At 31.3% G+C, this 11,510-nt stretch overlaps 1 protein-coding gene across 1 annotated transcript; it reads left to right on the forward strand.

The window, feature by feature from the left end:
* On the forward strand, window positions 1,946-6,891 carry LOC18604421. The gene is made up of 4 exons (XM_007036888.2): window positions 1,946-2,347; window positions 2,434-2,516; window positions 6,412-6,467; window positions 6,561-6,891. Exons 1-4 carry the CDS (start codon window positions 2,176-2,178, stop codon window positions 6,637-6,639), a joined length of 390 nt encoding a protein of 129 aa, XP_007036950.1. The 5' UTR covers window positions 1,946-2,175; the 3' UTR covers window positions 6,640-6,891.

Raw genomic sequence — 11,510 nt, forward strand, 5'->3', positions numbered from 1 at the left:
TTAACACTAACTATAAGTATGTTGTTTGAGACCAAAAAGAAACAGTGTACCTTTTCTTCCTAGTCTTGCTTTAGCTGTACATTGAAAAGAGAAAGAAAAGTTATTCCTCTTGAATTCGACTAAAAGAAAGAGTAAGAAAAACACTTGAGCTTTGTAAAACTTACTTGCTAGCACAAGGTTTGGTCAAAAACAACCCCAACCTCTTGAAGAAGGTTCGAGTTCATAGTGATTGTGTGGACTAAGTTGGAGTACATACAAAGAAAGAAAAACTTAGTTACGAGAACTGAAGGTTAAGCCGACTACTTACTTTAGTATAGCTAAACCTAAAATAGTTTATTCCCTTTCTATCAAAAGAGAGCTTGCCAACTCTACCAATCCCTTACTCCATAAGGCCTCTCACATGATCCTCTACAAGACAAGAGGTAGGAGAAAAGTGACTATAAGTATTTTTTTTTTTCAAGCCGGAAAAAAGATTCACTGAGAACAAAAAGATGAAAAAGAGCACAACATATTCAATGATAACGAGAGAGAGTACCAAGACTAGTTAGAGGGAATTGCTTGGAGTTTGTAGTTTAAACAATAAGGAACTTAGATAGAGAACGAAGAGAAGAAATAAGTGAAGAATCACTAGTCATATTCTTCAATAAGGTACAACCATTTTTTTTATTTAAATCATAGTCGACTATGGTGTTCCATGGTGATCCATGGTTTAGGTTCTCGAGTTTTAATATTTTTGTTTAATTATATGACTTGAGGAAACCAACTAGTTTATGTGGTCCTTGAAAGCTTTAAACTAAGTTTTTGGTTGATAGAGTTTGGGGCCAAAGAGTACAACCAATTTGTATCTTCCTTTCTTGCTTAAAATTTAGGTTGCCTTAGAACCTTACTTTTGGCAACAACAAAGCCACATGTAATTCCCCCAAATTCATTCATTAATGATACAATATTTGAAAAAAACCTCTTCAAGGATGTTCCCGGGCTCAAAGATGGGAACCCGAGGTTCTGATGCTTGTATTGTCCTTTTAAGTTATTTTTTAATGATTTTCAATTGAATATATCAAATTTAACTACCAAGTAAGCTCTTCTCTTCTTTCTCTTTTTGGATAATTTTTTTTTCATCTTGGGGTTAGGATTTTACAAAATTGATTACAAAAGTAATGGTGTCATTTGATTTTCACTAATTTATGATTAAAATAAAAAATAATACGAAATGAATAAAATCAATAATAATATATTTTTAAAACATTTAATCACGTATTTATAACTATATATAAAATGAAATCTTATATTTACATTACGCGGAGTGATGGTTATGTACTATTTGGAGTGTTCCAATTGATTGATATGTGAGTTTGGAGGCTTCCAAGTATGGATTTGGTTTTTTCGGTTGTTTGAAATATCTCATGTTTATGTTTTTCCTTTTTAAATTCTTCTATTTCTCAATATATCTCTATTTTTTTTATCCCCTATGTTTATGAATCTCCCTATCAAATCAAATCAAATCAAATCTGTTACCTTATCCTCAATCATGAATTTTCAAATAATGTATTAAATCTCTCTTTTACATCGTCAAAATTTTCCAAACTCTCGAAATCATATTTATGGGGTTACAGGCTTTGAGTATGGGCTACACAGTATTGATGACTCGTAACTTTGAACTAGTGGAAGAGGGATGGATGCATCATATTCGAACATGGTAATAAATCCTGCTAACTACCTCACACCTCTTTTGCATGCATGTGATTGTGGATTCTTTTGCTCTCTCATTGCTGGCACTACTTTCATCATTTGCTACGTGTAAAATCTTTTAAAATAGTTTATTCAATTAAGTTATTTAAATTTGATTAACGGGTGTTCATAGACACTAGTTTCATTAAAATCCGAACTCCACGTAACTGTTATAATGGTTCATAAACTGATCCGGCCGTCAGGATAAGAAGTTCGAAATCCAACGGTCACAAAGTATGGTCAACGTTGCCCCCACTGTTCATCTGAAAGATCCAGAATATCGAGCGGTTGCCTTCACCGCTAAGGCAAGCACGAAAACACACGCGGAAAGCAGAATCTCGCGTTAGCAAATTGCAACTCGCAGCTTAGAAAAGAACAGTAAAATCACACCCAGATTAGCAACAAGAGAACGAAAAGCAGAGAAATAGCTGAAAGACAGATTGAAAAATGGCGTTGCAGTGGATGATACTAACATACGTGGTAGCGGCAGAGGCCGCGGTGGCTCTTCTCTTGACCCTGCCCTATCCCAAGCTCTTGAAAAACCGTTTGGTCTCTCTCATCTCTCTCATTCTGCAGCCTGCCCTCTTTATTGTTCCCTTTGCCGGATTTCAGCTCTTAGGTTTTCTCTCCTTTTTCCTCTCTTTGATTTTCTTTTCTTTTTCGATCTTTAATGATGTGAAATCGGTTTCTGATTTTTGCTTGTAGATATTTACTGGAAGAACGAGCACCGCTTGATGTGTACCTCTGAGATCTGCACTGCTGCCGAGAGAGATCGTTACGAGAAATCGGTAAGTGTTCGATTTTTCCAACTTTTAGAATCTGATTATGAAATGCTATTGCTTTCTCAATTTCATGGGCTTTTGGGCATTGCTTTATTGCAGATATAACATACTATTTCTTCAGGCTTTCTCTTGTGTGTATGTCTGTTCTATGAAAAAAATATAGATAATGAACTGAACTTATTTTATTTAAGTTATCAAATGCATGATCAAGCTTAGTTGTATGTTCATCTGTATCATCTTCATCATCTAATTGCTGTTTTCATTTGGGACTTAAGCTCTAGGATTTGAAGTGGTTGAAACTCCAATACATTTGCTGCTGAATCTTTGTCTTTGCTATTATTGGTGGTCGGTAGCGTGGTTGTTTTCTTTGATTATGATTGTCTGAACTTAGATTCTAGAACCCCAAAAAGCTGTTAGGGATTTTAGTTATTTTCTTAATTTTTTTTCCAGGCCAAAGAACTATGGAAAATAAAAAATATAAGAAGGAAAAATGGTGTGGCACTTTTGTGGGCTATGAAGCACCAACATGAACACAGACAGAACATGGGTACAACACAATGGACACAATGACATGATAATTTCTAAAAGGTTAGGACACACACAGTAGGGATACAACAATAAAAAAATATTAAATATATAAATATACTTTAATTAATCAATACCATCATATGAATAATTTTCTATTCTTTTCTAAATCCTGCTTTCCAGAAGAAGCTTTATCAATTCTTTTCTAGGTGTTATTTTTGGTACGTGAACATAGGTGGGATCTTGGATAGTGTCAACCAAAATCATTAGGGCATCATTGGGTTTTATCTCGAAAATATTGAAAGCATGATCTTGGATCCTAGCAACCATTTGATAGTGAAGGTTAGCTACAACTGCAGTAGGAACTTGTGGTGCTCTTACAACTTGTACTTTCAAAGCTGTGAGCAGATTATGATCACACAAGGCCATGTTGTAATTGGGGAAGAGAGTAACTATCATTGTGCTAGGATTTATTGTGGCTTCAACAGTACAAATACAAGTATCCTGATATCTGAGATGTAATGTATCTAACAAAGCCATTCTAGCTATAAAAGGCTGTCCTTGGATACCATGATAATGGAGAGCAAGTCCGCTTGCTTCAAAATGAATATGAGAATATTAATGGTGTATCCATTGTTGTGGTAAATCTGGAGGGATATCTGAAGTGACAAATTGTTCTGTTTGATCTCCACGAATATAGTGTTTGTCAAAGCAAGTGGATTGGATGTTTTATTTGGTTTTTTTGGGAGAATGCTTGATAAGGGTTTTGATGGATTTTATGGGAGAGGAGGGTTTAGCATATGCAGAATATGGGCTTACAAGAGGAAGTTCAGAAGGTGGGGTTTTTTCTCCTCTGGAATGTAGTTTATTTCAAACAAAGAGTCTAGTTTTTTAGTTGTAAAATTTTTGAGGGGGCATGTTTCTAAGGTAATAGAAGCTGTGTTTCGTACAAGATCTTTACTGGAGATAGAATTGGATTCCATACAGAAAGATTTCTTCTCTAATATTTCAAATCTAAGAGACTAGAATATATCTAGGAGTGGTGGCTCTGATACCAGTAAAAAGGAGTCACTATAGATAAAAGTCACTCTTTTAGATTACTGTAGCAAGTTATGCTATGCCAACAAACACGGCCCTCGTGTCCTTCAAGGGTGATTTGTAACACCTGCATTCATCATAAAACCTTTGATACAACCACTCGTGCTATCTTGTATCAAGCCCCAAAAGAAAGACATTTACATTTTCTTTTTACCCACATTAAACCTCTTAAATCTCTCTCCCAGTCTCTAGGTTGTTTATAATTACTTATTGGATGTATATTTTGAAGAATCAATGAATATTGTGTTTGGTATATGATAATTTTGAAATTATTGAAGTATACCCCTTTTCGTAAAGCACAATCTTGTTTGTCTAGGCACAAAGTTTGAGTCTAGGGGACTTTTGGATGACATTGATCTTTTCCCTTAATAATTCATTGTGTTCCAACGTGGGCCCCTCCCTTGACAAATTCTACTCTCTCTCTCTCTCTCTCTATATATATATATATATATAGGAACAAAAATATGTTTTGAAACAGAATATTGACTTTTCTGGAAATCGCTTAAAAACTAGAAATTTCTAAATAGGTCTTTTGAACAGACCAAAATTTTACAAGAAAATTTCTTTCTAAAACTTAGCTTGCCTCCTAAATGAATCGAAATCCTTTTATATAGGGAGGGATTTTTACAGAAAAATATTATTTTTACTGTGGAGTTACAGGAAGTGTTCAGGCCTTGAATAATTTCTTCTTAGAATCTCCAAGGTTTTGGTTATTGTCATCAGGCTTCGAGTCATTTTTAGACTTGTCAATTCCTTTAGGTTTTTGGTCACTTCATCTTTAGAATCTTTAGGCTTTAACTCATTTTCCTTGTCTTGTTCTTTTTAGACTTTAGACATCAAGTCCCATCTTGTGTGGGACAAGTTCTGAACAGAAAAAAATACTCAATACCTGCACTGGGCCACTGGCATACAAAATCTGAAGGCTTGCAAATTGCAATCAAATAGAAAAACTATAGTAAAAATCCAAGTCCAATGCCAATACACTCCTTGCTAAGGCTAAAACTAAAAGAAGAAAAAATATTAAAACATATCATGAAAGAAGTCTGAACTTGGTGATTTAGATGCAAATGATTCAAGTGAAGAAGAAGACAGGTCAAGTTCACTTGACCATGTGGACTTAAGCCTATGATAATCAAGATGATTGCTATGGAATCTTTCCACCAATTCATCGTTCCAAAAGCAACATGAAAATGACCAAAATGAGACAGAACCGATGTTTGAAAGGAAGAAAGGGAACTCCCATGTCTGAAAAGAAGTAAAAAAATGAATAAGACAAGTATAATGACTTAAAACCTGGAGATTCTAAACATGAAATGACCAAAAGCTTGAAGGAAATGACTCAAAGCCTAAAGAAAATGATCCAAAGCCAAAGATTCTTAAGAAATAATGACATAAAGCCTGAGGATACCTTGTGAGTCTACAATAATTCTCTATAAGAATTCCTCTCTAGTTAAAAGGGATTTCGATTCATTTCAGAGGCATGCTTGTTAAATCTTGATCTATTCTAAAGTTCTGGTCAAAAATTTCCAATTTGTAAACAATTTTAAGATGATAAAAATTTTGTTTCACGTTCATATTTGAAATGATATTTTGTTCCAACTTAATATTTTAAATTTCTACAAGTTTCTACTCCACAAGCCCAAAAAGTTTAAAGCAAAAGACAGGTTATACATTTTGAGAAATACCCATGTCGGATGCCACATTGGAGTCCATGTTTTGGTTTATACCTTGTGATGGGGTGATGGATCAATCAGTGAAAACTTCTTTGCTATAGGATAGAAATTTTAGGTACAACATTTTCCAAGGTCTCATTTTGCCATTTGGATTAATGTGGGTTAAACAATTTAGTGTTCCTCAATTCGAAGATGCTTGCTGTGGATGTATGCAGGGCCTACTTAGTATGCAGTACTCATATCTCTGCAGTGCTATCTTTCTCGGGGCTAGGGAAACTGACGCTTCCTTGTAGCTTCTTTAAATTCTAAAAATTGCATTCCTCAATTCCGAGAGCATTTTGAGGGAGGATACACATAGGGCCTACCCTGCTTTTTCCCAATCATTTCTGTGGTTTTTTGAGCTTCAGTACACTTTATAATTGGCTTAATTGGAGCTTGTTTATGATTAATTAATTAAGCATTCCATTACTTCTTATAAAGCTGGTTAGACCTAATTGAGTAACATGTGAAGGAGCAGGAGCTTGTTCTTGTTTCTCTGAAATATCTCTTGAATTCTTATGTCCCAACTTGGTTTGTAAATAATTTCAGTTTGGGATGCTTTGCAGGTCTTCAAAGCTCAAAGGAATGTAATTTTGTGTGCAACTGCATGCCTCCTGTACTGGTATGTGCTAGCAATTTGACAGCCTGTGCTTGAGAAAGATATTTTTAGGAGTCTTTGGATTTTGAGATAAAAGTGCTTCTGATCCTTGTGCAGGTGTATCTACCGCATTTGCAAGTACAATAAGGAAATTCAGAGTTTGGAGGAAGTAGAGAAGAGATACAAGAATAAATAGTTTCTTGTCTTAGCCATAACAGGGTTGGCCGACAACCGCTTGATAATGCTTCTAGAGAAATCTCAGATTACCTTTTGAGAGATTCTGTTACGTTATAAGAATACATTTGCTATATTTGTATGATGTGTTCCATGCCAAAGTTCCTGCATTTTTCTCGTTGAATCTTTTGTTAGAAAAACTATAATTGGCGGTTTTTGTTAGTGATGAAGCAATTGCGTTGGATGTGTGCACTGCCGCGTTCATCTATTCTAACGATAGTTGCCAAGAACGTGGCGAGGCCTTGAATGTGCCTTCTACTTGCAAACTGGATGCTCACGCCGAATTTGGGGTTGAGTCTTCAAGTGTTTGCCTAAGTTCACTCGTAGCCTTGAGATATGAATGTTCAAATAATAAAAGTTATTTTATTTTAATGTTATAATATTTTTATTCCTTCATTTTAAAAAAATCTTAATTTTCATATATTTTACATTAAAACTTTTTTAAAAAATTTATGCATAATAATATTTAATGTCAAAAAGTACAAGAATCATGAAAAATAGACTAAGAATATAGAAATAATAGATGTTCAAATAAAAAAATGTATGAAAAAGAAATGGAGAAATAGGAGTAAATATTTTTTAACTTATTTAATGTTGGAAGTCGCTTGATTGTGATTGTAATTGTAATTATAATATTTATCTATATATGCAGTTGCAACAAAAAAAAATATACTATTTAAAAAAGTTTTTTAATTATACAAGAAAATAATTTAATTTTTATATTTTTATTGTGTTTAATTAAGTTTTTATATTTTTATTTTAAATAAAAAAAATTATTATTACTAACTATTGATTAATTATTATTAATTAAAATTATAATTATCGGTTTAATGTCGTGACAAATGATGTGGTTATAGCTCATAGTTGTTTTGACTATGACTCTAAGCAATAGTATCGCATACCTTTTTTAAAAAAAAATCACTGATTGGATTTTTTTTTTTGTTGACTTGGTTTTTCCTTATTATCTAATCACATGTCTTAAAATAATTGGTTCATCAAATAAAAAATTTGAGAAATAACCCATTTGTTTTTTAGGGTTCGGTTGTTTTCTTGGATTTTGTTTTTCGTGGCTCTGGTTATTCTGATTTTATCATCTTCAGCTTGTGTTTGTGAATGATGTTTTTTGTGTCCTTTGCTGTGTTTTTCTTGCTTGTGCAATTCTGCATTTGTGATGGTAGCTTTTCATTTTTACTATATTGTGCTGGATTTCGTTTATTGCCTTCTTTGTGTTCCTGGTAGCTTGATTTGTAAGTCTTGTTTGTGCTCTAATCTCCCAATAGAGTCCACATCTTCCCTGGTATGACTCTTCATAATAATATCTATTATTCAAAAAGAAAAAAGTTTGATGAATATCAAAATTTAATTTAAAATATTAAAAAAATTAAAAAATATTAACATTTAACTTAAAATATTAATATCTAAATTATTCAATACTATTAAAATTAAAAAAAATATTTTCTAATAAAATCAATCAATTCAATTTAATATTTTATTTATGAGTTGAATAAATCTTACTAATAATTATAACAAAAAATATTTCGATGATCTTCATTTGATGAATACACGTTTATAAATATAGGTTTTGATGTTTTACACAATTAATGAATATCGATATTTTTTAAGTGTTGTAGTAAAACAATTATAAGATGAAATTTTTTTTTTGATAATTAAAATTTACTTTTATTACAATATGTGATAAAAATGTTTTGAAAAATATCATTACTAATTTTCTCCATTTTCAATTTCATTTTCATTACAAACAAATTCAACATTGAGCACTCAAATGAAGACAACCATAATAAAGAACTAAAAGCAAAATATAAAATCAAGCATTAGCTAAAACAAAGAAAGCCCCTATCAAAATATCTAATGAAAGAACCCCCTTCTATCCCCCCACCCTCAATTAAACTAGATTACATTTTTAAAGTTAATTCTTAAGAATGGAGCAGTGCAGTGTAATTTGTTTGTACTTGAACATTAATCAAATTGTTACATTTTCTTGGTTCTTAATACAAAGAGAAAGTTAATACAATGATGTCATTTTATGATGTATTTTTTTTGAATTGCTTAAATAGATCAACAAAACAAAAGATTGCAAGGCTTATAATACAAGTAGAAATTGCATTCAACTGCAGTGTTTCTGTTTCAAGATTTCTGTACATTTCATACACCATTTCAACCTATAGGGAGGATCAATTTTCCCATGTATAATGTGAAAAAAAAAATGGTAAAAATATCCAAGAAGTTCCTGTGCAATAACATTTTGTACAATTTAATCTCTATATTATAGCGTTTTATTTAATTTAATCGTTATACCATAATATTTTGTTTAATTTAATCTATGACGTAATATAGAAAAACTGATACGGCGAAAAACTTTTTTTGCCAGAACTTTTTTTTATCTAACATGTCAACGTCACACAATGTCAAAATATATTAACCGGTTTTTAGATGGAGATGCTAAATTGAAAAAAAAAAGTTACAGTACAGGAATTTTTTAGATAGTTTAACTAAATAAAAATATATGAATTTGATTGAATGTAATAAAAATATAATGACTAAATTGATTTTTTTTTTTTGTAGACCAAGAGGTTTTGTAGGTATGCCAAAAAAAAACTAGATCACATTATAAAATTCATTTAAATAAAAAAATTATAATGGTGCAATCCTTGCAAAAAAAAGGTGATTGGCCTTTTTCTTAATATTTGTTTATTACCGTTTTAATGCCCAAACCACGTGCATCTTATCTACTTTAGCTAATTATAATTCCAAAACTTAGGCTACAACTTCTAAAATTCCTTACATTAACTTATCCACGGTTCTTAAATATTTTTTTTTTTATGGATTAGGGTTCACATAGAAATGATCAAATAAAAACGGTATTATTACCAAATTTGTCACTTAAAGTTGAATTTTATTATTGTATTTTTAATTTCATTGAATTTTATTTTGTTGATTGTTAAATGAAAAGCAATGAAATTAAAATATTTCACAAATTATTTCGATAATGCAAGTGATAAATTTGGTTGATTTTAATCAATTTCGTTCGTTTTTATCCAAATATAATAAAACTGAAAGCATAATAACAAAATTTAATTAAATTAAAGCATAGTTATAAAATTCAACATTGATCCATATTTTTAGTTAAGAATTTGCCCTTAATCCCTAAAAATTTAAATTAAAAAAAATTAGAATCGATAAATTGATAGAGCTCAATAAAAATATAAAAAATTATGTTTAAATAAATAATATCTTTATGTAAAATATTATCAATATTTATTCATGAATGGTGAAAACTTTGTTATAATTTTTATAAAAATGCTTAACTAAGTAAAATATAAAAGGTTATTCAAATTTTATACATTTGATCTATCATCTATGTAACAAGATGTTTGAATGTTTGATTTTAGATTTTAATCAATAATTTTCAATGAAGAACCTCACAAACGTAATCTAAGAAACTTTACCTAAGTCTTTTCTATTACTTCCAAATTTTAACTCTATAATTTCTACTTTTAATTTCATCTGTGTAATCATAATCTTGTTTTAAAAAAGCAAGAAAAGTGTAGTAGAGCGTTTAACCAAAAAAGGTGGTTAGCTAGGCAGCTAATTTTCAATCAAACAATACTAATTCATTTCTAAATGTGAGAAATAATAATTACATTTCATATATTGACTAAATACAATATTTCCTTTTTCAAAGATTTCTCTAAATTCGGCTTGGACTTTGAGTATACACTCTCAAACTCAATGCAATCTCAATTTATTATATTTATATAATCGTCAAACTGTCTCCACATTTTAGTGTAAGCCCTGCAAGCCCATCGATTTTGTGCTTCTAAAACACTGCATTAATTAGTCATATTTCATGTTAAATACATTATGGATATTTTTTATAATGTATGAAGTATTTCATTATTTATGAGTTTATTTATAAAGAGTTATGAAAGACTTATGTAGATAAAGTCCTTGGAACATAATGGCCTTGTAAAGAAATTATAAATGTTATAATTATGAGATTCTTATGTATCAATGCCTTTCTCCTCAATATGTTCTTGGTCATTATATTGTCAATAATAAGGGCATTGACAATGCTTAGAGGCTAGTACATGCTAAGCCTCTTTACTTTAGAAGTAAGCAATTGATCTCATAGGTTGAAGTATGTGGGATACTTAGGGATAGTATGTGTGAGAGCTTGTTAAGGAACAAGTTCACTAAACATGACCTGCTATGAGAGTTCTATTTGTTATTTCGCTCAAGTGTCTATGGAAATACTCTCATGTGTCAGTAGTGTAAGTAATCCTTAGACTTGTGATACCAGGTCATCTTGTATGTGAATAGTCATACTTTGATTTCACCTTTATGAGTCTGGAGGTGACCAGATGCTTAAACAGGGTGCTTTTGGGTATGACATGAAACATGCGAAGCTGAATGAGTAGTCTAGAGAGGATTCATCACCTCAAGTGATTTGAAAGGGACATATCTCATTTGCTCCTGGCTTATATTGATTAAAAGTCCTTGACCAAGGCAATCTTGATAGGTTAATATAGAAGCTACAAGACTAATATAGATAAGTTAGAAAGTAGACACCGAGCCAGACTTTCTATCTATTTGGGATATATGATAAAAGGATCGTATTACACTGAGATACTGTACACTAAAAGGTTAGTCAAATCATATTGACTCTTCTAACATTTGAGTGGTCCTGATGTATTGCTAGATGCCGCTCATGATCTATAAATATAAATTCTTAATTGAATTAATTTACATTTATTGCCAACATGTTGGGAACCTAATGGGTCACACAGATAAGGTGAATTATCAAAATTAATT

Source organism: Theobroma cacao, chromosome 3 (genome assembly GCF_000208745.1).
Source record: "Theobroma cacao cultivar B97-61/B2 chromosome 3, Criollo_cocoa_genome_V2, whole genome shotgun sequence".
NCBI lineage: Eukaryota > Viridiplantae > Streptophyta > Magnoliopsida > Malvales > Malvaceae > Theobroma > Theobroma cacao.